General features: G+C 41.1%; 1 protein-coding gene across 4 annotated transcripts in view; it reads left to right on the top strand.

Annotated features, from left to right (window-relative positions):
* The window catches only part of sptbn2 (spectrin, beta, non-erythrocytic 2), a 52,550-nt gene extending 44,903 nt beyond the window's left edge, over positions 1 to 7,647 (top strand). For 3 of the 4 annotated variants that reach the window (XM_008276195.1, XM_008276197.1, XM_008276196.1), the window contains 11 exons: positions 76 to 450; positions 548 to 792; positions 904 to 1,042; positions 1,206 to 1,290; positions 1,784 to 1,980; positions 2,126 to 2,250; positions 2,363 to 2,438; positions 4,570 to 4,748; positions 4,970 to 5,143; positions 5,305 to 5,347; positions 5,451 to 7,647. In XM_008276195.1, coding sequence (XP_008274417.1) covers positions 76 to 450; positions 548 to 792; positions 904 to 1,042; positions 1,206 to 1,290; positions 1,784 to 1,980; positions 2,126 to 2,250; positions 2,363 to 2,438; positions 4,570 to 4,748; positions 4,970 to 5,143; positions 5,305 to 5,347; positions 5,451 to 5,663 — 1,851 coding nt within the window. In that variant the 3' untranslated portion in view covers positions 5,664 to 7,647. Of the gene's footprint in view, positions 1 to 75; positions 451 to 547; positions 793 to 903; positions 1,043 to 1,205; positions 1,291 to 1,783; positions 1,981 to 2,125; positions 2,251 to 2,362; positions 2,439 to 3,391; positions 3,470 to 4,569; positions 4,749 to 4,969; positions 5,144 to 5,304; positions 5,348 to 5,450 lie in introns of all 4 variants that reach the window. The other variant, XM_008276198.1, reaches the window with a different exon arrangement.
* Positions 7,648 to 12,557: the final 4,910 nt, after the last annotated feature.

Here is a 12,557-nt window from a genome sequence, read left to right as displayed (position 1 = left end):
CACCGAAGCTCTGGGAAATTTAGCTGAATTAATTATGTTCCTCTTTTTTGCCCTGATTTTTTTTTCTTTCTACAGATGCTGAGGGACAAGTTCCGGGAGTTTGCTCGTGACACCAGCACTATCGGCCAAGAGCGTGTAGATGGAGTAAATGGGTTGGCAGATGACCTCATTGAGTCGGGTCATCCTGAGAATGCCAGTGTGGCTGAGTGGAAGGACGGTTTGAATGAGGCCTGGGCTGACCTGCTAGAGCTGATTGACACACGCACACAAATGTTGGCAGCCTCCTATGAGCTGCACCGCTTCCATCAAGATGCCATGGAGGTGCTGGGACGTGTTAAGGAGAAGAGGGAGGCACTGCCTTCTGACCTTGGCCGTGATCTGAATACTGTCCAGCATCTACACAGGCAGCACAACACGTTCGAACATGACATCCAGGCCCTCAGTGGACAGGTTCATTATCTCTTAATAACGAGATCTCATGTTAGATTCCAAGAGTGATATCTGAATAATAAAACTGAATGTCATGTCTTCTTCTTTGAACTCCCAGGTGAACCAGGTTCAGGATGATGCAGCACGGCTGCAGAAGGCCTACGCTGGCGAGAAAGCTGATGACATTCACAGGAGTGAACATGCAGTGAGTTCTGCCTGGGAAGGTCTGCTTGAGGCCGGTCAGGCCCGCAGGCTCCTCCTGCTGGACACAGTGGAGAAGTTCCGTTTCTTCAATATGGTGCGAGACCTCATGCTCTGGATGGACGGTGTGAATCTGCAGATTGATGCACATGACAGTCCAAGGTGAATGTCATTTCCTGCTTAATTTCCCAGTCAACGTATTGAATGCTGCTATAATCAGTTTTTACCTCTATGTTTATATGTAAACTCTCTCTCTTCTCTCTGCTTCGCCAGGGATGTATCTTCAGCAGGGTTGGTCATTGCCAATCATCAAGACATCAAATCAGAGATTGAGACCAGGGCGGACAGCTTTACTGCCTGTACTGAGATGGGAAACACTCTCATTAATAATAATCACTATGCAGCTGATGAGGTATTTTGCAATGGGTCACCATTGCCTTCTGTTACCTTCAGTCAGAACAATCCATATTTACAACAAATTGTTTTGAGTATAAAAGGAACACAAGAATTGATATTCACTGTCCACTTACTTCGTGGCTCAGTCATCTCATTAAGGAATGTTTCTTGATTCACAGATCCGAGAGAAACTGGCTCAACTCCAGGAAAAGAGAGATAAGATCAACAAAAAGTGGCAAGACAAGATGGACCATTTACAAATTGGTATGCACGTGTCAGTCTGTACAAAGGTGCATTCAGTCTAACAGTGGCATGAACAAGGAACATGGAGGGCACGTTGTTCTAGGCTCACTGGCTATAGGTCTGAGATGGTAGATAAAATACAAACAGGTGTGTCCAGTTTGAAGGCCTATAATATGCAAAGATGCAGAGCAGCAGTTCAAGCTCTTTGGGAATATGATTGTATAGCACAACTGTAGAAAGTTATCATGCAGCCACAGTGTTTTTTGTAAGGTAAAAGGCACAATGCTACAATGCAGACACTACACAGGATTAAGCAGAGCATATGTGGTTGTTGATGATCATGGTTCAACAGAAGTATTGACAGTAAAGCACAGTTCTGGATGTTTACCTGACTTACTACCAATAGTTTCTAATGCTGTTTATACTGTGCTTGTTACTGTCTTGTTTCTCATGCCCTCTCTTTGTTTCTTTGTGTTTGTTTCTGTCTGCTGGTCTCTGTCTCTCTTCATCTCAGTGCTGGAGGTGTTGCAGTTTGGTCGTGACGCCTATGTGGCAGAGTCATGGTTGGCAGGGCAAGAACCTCTGGTGCGAGCAGCAGAGCTCGGCTCAAATGTGGATGAGGTAGAGAGCCTAATTAAGCGTCATGAGGCCTTCGAGAAACTTGCTGCAGCTTGGGAAGAGCGCTTTGTGAGCCTGGAGAAACTCACCACAGTGAGTAGAGGGATTTCGTTTGTTCTGGAGGGGTCTGGTAGATACAGGATGTATAGGAAATCTGTCTCATCTATAATTTAGGCAATGCAATTTTCATTCATGAAGTATTACATGTAGATAACGCTGCTGAATTCCTATTTTTCAGCTCGAGGAGCATGAGATCCAGAGGAGGCGAGAGGAGGAAGAGAGAGCACGGCGACCACCCACGCCACCACCAGCAGAAGTGGCACAATCTGAGACAGAAAGTCAAGCACACGATTCTGCAGCCAGGTAAACCAAAGGAGGGTTCGGGTGGAGGCAGAGAGTGTTAGTGGACAGCATGAAAAAAAACAGCTTTTATTTTTGTAGTTGTTTTTAATAACTTGCTTCCTCTTATACGTAGAACCAGTCTGGACCAGACCACACTCAATCAGTCAGTGTCAGTGAATGGGGTACACAGTGACAATGACACATCTCAGGTGAGACACAGTTTGTTGATCCAAATGCTGTTTGTGTGTGTCGACTCTGTGGTGGAACAGAGTAATTTTACCAAGTTTTCAGTGTAATGTCTTGTAATATCTTTTCAATGTTGTCCTGCCTCATCTCCCATATAAAGAGACAGATTTGTCAAATTTGTATTCAACCAATCTCACAAAGTTTATCAGAGAAAGAGAGAATTGAAGATATTACTGGTAATATGTGTTAATGTCACCATGATATACTAACATGCTAAGGTTTATTAATATAACTTCACTGACAAACTATCTAAATATACCAACATTTTTTTGGAAACCTCGAACTTAAGTCCAACACTGTAAGTATGTCATAATACATGGTATAAATGTTTCTAAATGTGTGTCCCTGTCTCTGTCTGTTCAACTACAACACATATTGTTTAGTTAAGATCATATAATGTCATTAATTTTTCAATGAAATCTCTGTTTCAGCCAGAGATTGACTATTAGGATTCATGTGTAAAATGTTCATTCAAGCAAAAATACACAGAAGAAAAATCAAGTATATCAACATTGCTTTTTATTAGGGATACACAGCCAAGACTTGTTGAGGTATTGTTGATGATACTTGACTAATATGTTTATAAGAAAGGACTTCTCTGGAAAAAAGCAACCCAGCCACAATTGGGATTCCAGAGAAAGTGACACACCCAAACCTCAGGAGCCCTGATTTAATCGAACAGGTTGAGACCTGGGTAGAGTTCAGTAAACTTCATGCATGATACATGTTTTCAGTGAATCTCCTCACTGGCAGATGAAAATATGTACCTTATGACTTCAGGTCTACTTTGGCTGCTTGTAAAGTTCCAGTCAAGTGTCTGTGTTCAGGTGTGCAGCTGATTCCAGCCATATACTAACCTTCAAGTTTCTGCCTCAGACAAGGACGTCTTAACAATATCTTATTGCGTTTTTATCAGCAGTCATTATCGCTATCGTTGTCAGTGGGAAAGAAATCAGAGCCTAAACGTGTGTGTAAGCCAAAGCAGCCGGAGCGTGTGAGTACCAAGCCGTGGTCAGCTTTGTAGCTTCCCCTCGCCCCCTTCACAGCCTCCGCTCAGCTCCTGGTCAACTGCAGTGCCTCTTTTCTTTTACCGAGAAGCCATTGCTCTCTGTCACAGATGCAACCATTGCTTTATTTATTCATGACCCAGTTTACACTGTCCCATTGCTGTTTAAAGGCATGACGCAGATTCATGAACACACTGTTTTCATGGATCCAATCATGTTGAAGTCTGCTGTTGTATTCGTGCTCACATTGACCAGGACAGGAGTGACTGTAAATGTGGAGCTCAGAGTACATGTGGTGATATTCGTAGCTGTTCAGTGCTAATTTATATGTAGCTTGTCGTAGTCTTTCTTTGTATGTGTGCAGTTTCTTTTGAGTGTGAGAGTCACGTGACAACTCTTTGGTAGAACAGGGTTATCGAGGACAAACTGACAAACACTGTCTGTTTTCTACGACTGTCACAGTCAAGTACTTTAAAAAGAATCATATTGTCTGTGGATTTTGTGATTCATATAGTAAGTAAAAGCCAGAATAATTCATGTAGGAGATCTCAAGGTTTACGTCAACTGTAATTGGGTGTGTGTCCCTGTGAGTCTTGGTCTGTGTTTGTGTGTTACTGTGTAGAATTATTATTTATTCATTCACAGTTAGTATAAATTACTGAAATGTGTCTCAAGTGGCAAACATCAGCTTAATAATAATATTTATATTTTATCTCATTGCTATCAGTGTGTTCTCAACAAGTCAGATTTCAGTTATTGTTGATACATTTGAATTAGTTTCGCAGCGAACTAATCATGTTAAGCGCAGCATGCATGTTTTTTGTATATATAGTTATTTTAATGGTGTGTTTTGCCCAGAGGAGCGGCTGTAATTTGTTTGTGTAATGTCAGTGTACTGTGTGATTATGTGTACCTTCTGTACCCACACTCTGCTGTTACCTGAGGTAATCATACAGTGCCGTCAAAGCAAACGTCATCATGGCTTTTCATGTATGGCTGTAAATGGCTGCTTTGCTCCTCGCTGCTTCCATCCAGCAGCGTTCAGTCCACCTCCTCACCACCATCCATGTCCCGGTTTGAACTACAGGGCTCGGAGTCTGAGTCAGTGAACGGGCCAGGTAGAGACAGCGGGCTGGCATCTTCTCGCCTCGAGCCGTCTGCCACGTTACCAAGCAGAGGCGGAGCCGAGTCTGAGCCAGAGGCCATGGAGGGGATGCTCTGTCGAAAACAAGAGATGGAGTCTCACAGCAAAAAGGCAGCTAGCAGGTGAGTGTTTCTGTGAGTCAGGCTGGTGCTGCTTACATGTATTATATTAAATATGAGAGAGGCTGGATAGATTCTTTAAAAAACGTTTTCAATTGAAAGATTTAAGTGACTTTAGAGGGATGGGGTCACGTGGACGCTACAGCTACAGAACATCAGTATTCTTTTATTTCATTAATGATTTATCTGCAACATTTTCTGAGTCTATCCATTTACTCCCATAGGTCCTGGCAGAATGTGTACTGTGTCCTAAGAAAAGGAAGTCTCGGTTTCTATAAGGACAACAAGAGCGCTAGTAACGGCATTCCATACCACGGAGAGGTGCCCATCAGCCTGGGAGAGGCTGTGTGTGAAGTAGCCCACGACTACAAGAAGAGGAAACATGTATTCAAGCTCAGGTGGGAAGAGAGACGACAGGACAACCCTCTCAACAAAGAGTGTGTTCTCCTGTTAGATTTAATAAATAAAAGTTAGCAGCCACAGTGAAAAGGCAAGAATGGTTAAAATAGTGAGATGTATGAGTTTATACCTGACTTGTGGTTTCCCTTTTTATCTGCAGGCTAGGGGATGGGAAAGAGTACCTGTTCCAAGCAAAGGATGAGGTGAGCTGTACACAACAGAAATACAAAAATAAACACTAATCATGTTTGATTGTTATAGATGAATGATGAAGCATAATAACGTTTTTTTTCTGTTTTAAAAAAGGCGGAAATGAGCTCCTGGATTCGCTCCATCCTCGCTTCCATTCCATCAGGGTCAGGAGACTCGCCCGGGGGTCCGCGGGCCCTGAGTCGTGCCATGACGATGCCTCCCATCTCCCCCAGCTCAGGCGATGCAGGAGGCGTCACCATGCGAAACAAAGAGGGGAAAGAGAAGGATCGTGAGAAGAGGTTCAGCTTTTTCGGCAAGAAGAAATAGGACACTTGTTAAAATCATCGGTGGGAAACACATTTGTCAAAATTTTAACAGACTGAGGCAGACAGAAAGGAAAAGTACAAACAGGTCATACAAACACACTGCTCTCAGCGCAGGTCCCGAGGAATTTGACAGCCTCATCACGTGGCTGACAGAAACCGTGTTTTGTTTTTTTCTTTTTTTTTTTTTCTTTCTTTCTCTCTGATTCTCTCCCTCGCTGGTTTTATCTGTCATTTGATTTTTCGTTCACTCAATCCATACTTCACATTTATAGCTGCACCCTACAACGAAAGCCCTCATCCAGTTTTAGACAGTTTCAAACCCGCAGAGCTCATTAGCCTGAGCGAGTAACAGGCGTGGTTGGAATCCAGGCCCCATTCAGTTCCAGTCCAACAAATTGGATCTTCTTCTGCAGGAATATTTCCTCCTCAGTGAGTCTTGACTAGCTAAGCCCGTCGTGACGCCGTGTCTCTAATAAAACGATGGATGGTGGCTTTCCACTCTGCTGCACTCTGGTTTCATTTCCCCCCTCTTTGAAACGCTCTCTTTTGGGAAGGATCACATCACGTCTCTTTTTCCGTTCTTGGTATTGATGTTATTAACCTGATCGATATTATTGATATTATTATAATTATTATTGCTATTTATCTTTTGCAATTGCTGGTTTGAGAAAACAAACTAATTAATTTGACAGTAGATAACCTTGATTTATGTTGTGGAGAGAAACAAATTTGGTTCAACTAGTGGAGAATGTTGGGCTTGCCCTTGTATGTATGTTTCTTTTTTTTTTTTTCTTTTTTTTTTTAGGAATGACAGTTTCTGAGGTGTTTTGAAAAGAAAATAAAGCTCATTAAATTTTAGCAGTGTGCAGTAAGTGATCACAAGTTTCATTGGGAAAATGATATATATATTTAATAAGTGGTTTTATCTTTTTTTATCTTTCATTTTGCCTGTATTGATTCTTTCTTTCGAGTGATCTTTTCTGCTTGATTTTCAACTTTCCTTTTTTTTTTTCTGTACAAAGCAGAGAAGATTAGTTTTCTAGTGTGCGTGTGCGTGCGTGTGTGTGAGTTGTGGTGCTGTGGATTTTGCATGTTTATGTTATTCCTCATCAAACGTGGCCAGATGGATGCTGCTTTTTTTCGGTACTCAAACGCAGACAAAAATCAAGACACCAACACAGAATAATATTACTGGAATGATTTCACAAAGTTTGCTTTTTTTTTTGTTCTTTTTTGGTTTTTAAGTACGTGTAAGCTGACATTACCGATGACGTTTTCTCAAGACGGTTACCATTTCTGTTTCAGTCTTTCCAACATCTATTTCCGTTCTCTCTAGCTGCTGGTGTGAAGGTATGGGGGCAAGTTTGTAGATAAAAAAGCTGAAGCACATTTTTTTTTTTTTTTTTTTTTTTTTTGTGGCAGACCACAGGGACGCTAGCAAGACAGATGGACAGCTGACAGATCTCATTACAGGTGAAGTGAGGGGGTGTGGAAGTGAGATTGGATAGGCAGTGAAAAACGCGCTTTATGTGCTTTCCGACAGAGAGATATGAGCCTTACTTGAACCCACTTCAGATACACTGAATCCTTTTCTTCTTTTTTTTTTACAAACCCACCCTCCATTCAAACAGTCTTCAAGGAAGTGATCTTAGTATGAAGAAAAGAATGTTAAAAATGTGCCCTGTGGCAATGACCTAATGTATGTCAGTGGTTTATATATGCAGGTACAATATGATGAAGAGCTCTGCTGGTGAGCGGCGGCAGAGAGGGAAAAGTCCGAAATTCTCTTCGATGAGCTCGGCGCTCTTGCATATGTGGCATGACTTCATGTATACTCGTGTGTCTAATCATTGCCGTCTATTCTCTGCTGTGTTGATGTACTCAGAAACATGAGATCACTTCATATTCAGGATTGGAGAGCAACTAATTTTATGTAATTGGCAGTTAGAGTAAAACCTAATAGTTGCAACATATTATGTAAAAAAAACAAAAAAAGATAGGTGTTTGTTAGTTTCCTCAAATACTGTACCTGGGACTATAATGTGAATGTAGACAGTACACACATAAATATCTTAAATTGGTTGTTGTAGTCACTTAAAGTGTTAATTTGCTGTTTATAACAGTAAAAAAAATGCAACAGGAGGTTACTGAATTACCGTTCAAGAGTTTTATGGACTGCCATAAAACAAGGAGGCTGCAAGTAATTATTTGTAATTTATGACATATTGGCAGTGGCTCTTTAAAGCTGGGAATTGCCTGGATGTGTATGCCATGCCTTGGAGGAGCGATTAGTTCACAGGAATGTCACAACGAACTGTTGATGTCACAACCAGCTGGAAATTTACACAGGTTGGCCTTACTCTCCAGTCCCAAATGAATACGGTACTGCTAAAGTCAGAGAGGAGAACTGTCTCAGCATCCACTTTGAGACTATTGAACCGGGTTCAGTAAACAGCTCCCGGTCCAAACCTTTATCCAACTCGTCTCTGTCCGTGGCACTTTGTATCCTGGGTGTGTGACGGAGCTCGACTAAACTACGATCTGTGGACCAGGTCAGTGAGGTCATTGCATACATAAGTGAGCCGACGCAGTTTGCGAACATTGTGCACAGTTTTGAATGGAGGAGTCATTCGCCCTCCCTTCCCTCCCCCTCCAGTGGATGAGCTGTTTTAGCGACTACCGCTTCTTTCTCTCTGCTCTGGACGTCTTAACGCAGCGTCCGGCTGATGTTGGGCAGTTCAAGTTCAAAGGTCACACAGTGTATTTTCTTATCAGCTCATTTGAATGTGAATGATTCAAATTAGTTTGGCCAAATTGGTCATGTGAAGCAAAAATATTTCTCATACTTGACATACTGTACACAAGCTCTCTCTCTCTCTTTTTCTCTCTCTCTCTCTCTCTCTTTCACACACACTCTCACATTAATACTGTACTGTATATTTAATGCAGAATGACCCTGGCAATCCAGTCTTGTGGGAATGTCCTCAGCTGGCTGTGATTCGATGTTGCATATGGCATCCTTTTAAAAATAACATTGTGCTACTGGTGAGCTTTGACCAGACCATGGAAAGTATGTATTATTGATGTCAAAGATATAAGTTTTTGGTTCTAAGAGTACTTGTGACAATGGAGTACTTAATGAAGAAAAAAAAACAACAACTTTTACTTGTTAAGTATTAGATATGAGTGAACAGACTGGTGACAATTTGAGCTTCCTTTTTTAGAAGAAGGCAGGATATTTGCTGTCTAGTGGGAGCTTGTATTTTTTCATCCAGTGGTCTGTCTTGCAGCATTTGATAAGCCTGTCCACCTCCCTCTTCATTTCTCATTACTTTTGACGAATGTCTGTTCCTTCCTCTGTAATTCAGAGTTGTTAATACCACTACTATTATTAATTGCTATTATTATCATTATTGCTACTGTTGTTACTATTACTACTACTGTTACTAATGCAACTTATTGCAAAAACTATAACTGCTGTTCATTTTCAGGTACGTGTCTGTAATACCAGACCCTTCCACACGATGTCAGTGTGCTGTGGAGCATTTTCATTACAAATCGAAAATAATGTTTGTTGACTTGTGTATCTACATCTAATATTAGGAATAATAAAACATGGTTTAATCAAGAGCATGGTGTCGATGGGGATCTTTTTTTTGTGTGTTTAAAAGGTTAGCCACCACTGGTATGAAGTTTATTGTAGTTAAGCTCAACCTGTCTGTCACACAGATACCTCAGGTAACGTTTTTTTTTTTTTCATCTGCTTCTATGTGAAAGTTTGTGCAAATTGTCAAAACAACAGCAAATAATTTTCCTGTTATGACCTGGACTTTTAGATCTACACAAATGTTCAGTGAAATTCAAGAAGTGTCTGTGCAGGTTATACTTTGGTATCAAATCAGAGGCGACAAAGACGATGAGCAAATGAACTAAAACAATGTTTATTTTCAGCACTACCATAATGTGTTACATCTCATACACGCACACGGTGTATGTAGTTCAGTTTAAATCAGCATTTTAATTATTGATCATATCACAGTCTTGAGGAAAAGGTCAATTTCACATTTCATTGACAATTACAGTCCAGTCTTCCTTTGTTCAGAGGTTTTGTTTTTCTTGCTAACAGCTAAAAGCATCCATCCATCCATCCATTATCTATACACCGCTTAATCCTCACAATGGTCGCAGGGGGCTGGAGTCTATCCCAGCTGACTCAGGGTGAAGGCAGGGGACACCCTGGACAGGTCACCAGTCTATCACAGGGCTACACTTAGAGACAGACAACCAAGCACACTCACATTCACACCTACAGACAATTTAGAATCACCAATTAACCTCAACATATTCTTGGACTGTGTGGGAGGAAGCCGGAGAACCTGGAGAGAACCCACACTGCACTGAACATGTAAACTCCACGCAGAAAGATCCCGGGTGTCCTCACTGGGACGCAAACCAGCGACCTTCTTGCTGCGAGGCAACAGTGCTAACCACCGCTCCACCTTGCAGCCCTAAAAGCATTAATATCAGTATTTTATGTATTCATCCTAAGCTATGAGTTTGACACAATATTTTTCCTTAAGTATAATCTGACAGAAGAGGAATCAACATCTATTGATGCACTTCATTATTTCTTTTGCAACTCTTGAGCAATCTCTTGCTCATATGAAAAGTGTCGGGCTTTTTTTTTTTCTTCTTTTTTTTAGCCACACCACCTACCTACATAATAGTTTCAATAGGAACATATCCTATTTTCCTCCACCAGAGCTAGACTCATTCCAGTCATCTTCTGGCACTGGCAGGCCTACGTCTTTCTCTTCTGTTTCTTTTTTATTTGACATAGACACTAGTGTTGCTCGTTTTACTTTAAGTGTGAATATGACGTGAGATAATTACACTGAATGTATTTGATCTACTGTGCTAATTGTTGTCAATGCTTGCTCACATGTGTGTTTTCCATCGCCCTGACTAATTAGCTCTGGAGTTGGGTAGAGCTCTGCTGGGAGTTATGAGATGTGACTGTCGTCTATGCAGGCTGGAGTGATAGTAGGAAAAACACAGTTGCTATTAATAACATTAATGATGTAAGCCATGACAGTGTAGCAGTGAGCCAGCATACATGTACCAGGACTCTCAAACTAAATGGAATTCAGCCGGTCATTAAGTGCATCATTTACACCTTCTGTTTTTCCTCCTGTGACACGTTAACATGTCTACCATGGATTAAGCTGTCCTGCCATTACAAGAACCAAAAAAATCAGTGTTTAACTGTCTACACTGTGTTGAGAAGAGGTCTGCTCAGGTGTTTTATTAACGTTATTTAAATGATAAATTGTTAACGTTTCATAAAAATAACTTAAAATGCCTATCTGACCTGCAAATTAGAGCATTTTTATTGAATTAAGGACGCCTCCAGTTTTTAAAAAAATCTGATTTTTGACCTTGCTGGCATGTCCATATGGTGTTTTTCTATGCTTGAAGACATATAATGAGTGAGATAAACAGTCAACAACACTGCTGAGCGTTTCCACCTTGAAGCTGCAGTGTACTGATGACAGTCTCTAAAACATGGATTCAGACTTCTGAGGTTTTATATATAACAAACCTAAGGAGGTGGGACTTTCTGTATCCTTGTTCTTTTTCAGAATCAGTTTCCAGTTTAAACATGTACAAATTGTTTTAAAGCATTCAGGGGTGGTAGCTGAGCTAGTGAAGAGAGAAGCAGGGACTTCATAGATGTGCATATTCTAAATGAAGTAGCATAGTAGCTTTACATCTAAGCCATTTTAAGGCAGAAAGGGTTCATTTTTATTGGAAAAATGTGAAAATATGTAACTCTGATAAGCGAGAGATGAGCTTTTAGGGGTTTAATCAATGACCAGAGGGGGACTTTAAAGGCCTCATTCATTTAAATTGCATTAGGGCTTAAAGTTATGCATAATTAAGGGTGCGGTCGCTTTGAGTGACATGTGGGTGCAGTCATGAGACAGTTCATGGCCCAGAGACATTTGCATGACCCGTCTCAGCTCTATTCACGCTCCACCTCTTTTTGCTCATTTTTGGATTAGCTGGGAGCGAGGAGGAGTCAGACACCTTCAAGATGGTGACAGTCGGGGCTACTAAAGGGAGCTTAAAAACTGCTGCTCAGGAGCCTATGGGTGATGTTAAGGATGGTTTGTTCATCTTAGACAAAATATAAGCTCTATGCAGGTTTTTTAAGGCAGATGTGTTGACCTATTGTAGTGGGCAAAGCACAGATGGTACTAATACCACAGTGGGACAGTGAGTTATTATGTAGGTAGCAGGAGCCGGAAACTGTGCTTCTCCTAGTATGACGTGTCCATCCAAACTGTCCATCCATCCATTATCTATACACTGCTTTATCCTATGGAGGCTTACAGGGAGGTCAGTCCCAGCTGACATAGGACAATAGTTGGGTACAAAGTGAACAGATTGCCAGGCCATCAAAGGGCAATTTACAATCTGCAAGTAACCTAAGCATGTCCCACAGTATAAATGTGGGAGAAAGATGTGGTAACAACCCTTGCAGGTATGTGAAGAACAGGCTGATCAGCATTAGTGAAATCACCTATGTGCATGGAGCATGGGGGTGTAGGGGCTCTGAATTTTATTTTCCTTTTCTTTTGTTTTCAGTTGTTTCTCATATTCAGATTAGATAAGATAAACTTTATTGATGCCTCACTGGAGAAGTTCACAACAAAAATTTCAACTGCATTTTGTATATGTGAGTCTAGAAACAAATTCATTTCTTTATCATTTTTAATGTTTTTATTGCGGATATATCATGATAATAAATAAAAACATATGCCAGAGCTTACATGGGCTTTGCAGGTTTGTATAATCAAATCTCCTGAGAAGAGGTCTGATCTATCTACTC

This window comes from Stegastes partitus, unplaced genomic scaffold (assembly GCF_000690725.1).
Source record: "Stegastes partitus isolate 25-593 unplaced genomic scaffold, Stegastes_partitus-1.0.2 Scaffold67, whole genome shotgun sequence".
In the NCBI taxonomy this organism is placed as follows: Eukaryota; Metazoa; Chordata; class Actinopteri; family Pomacentridae; genus Stegastes; species Stegastes partitus.
The sequence above is the reverse complement of the archived record's forward strand: the minus strand, read 5'-3'. Positions and strand labels throughout refer to the sequence as shown.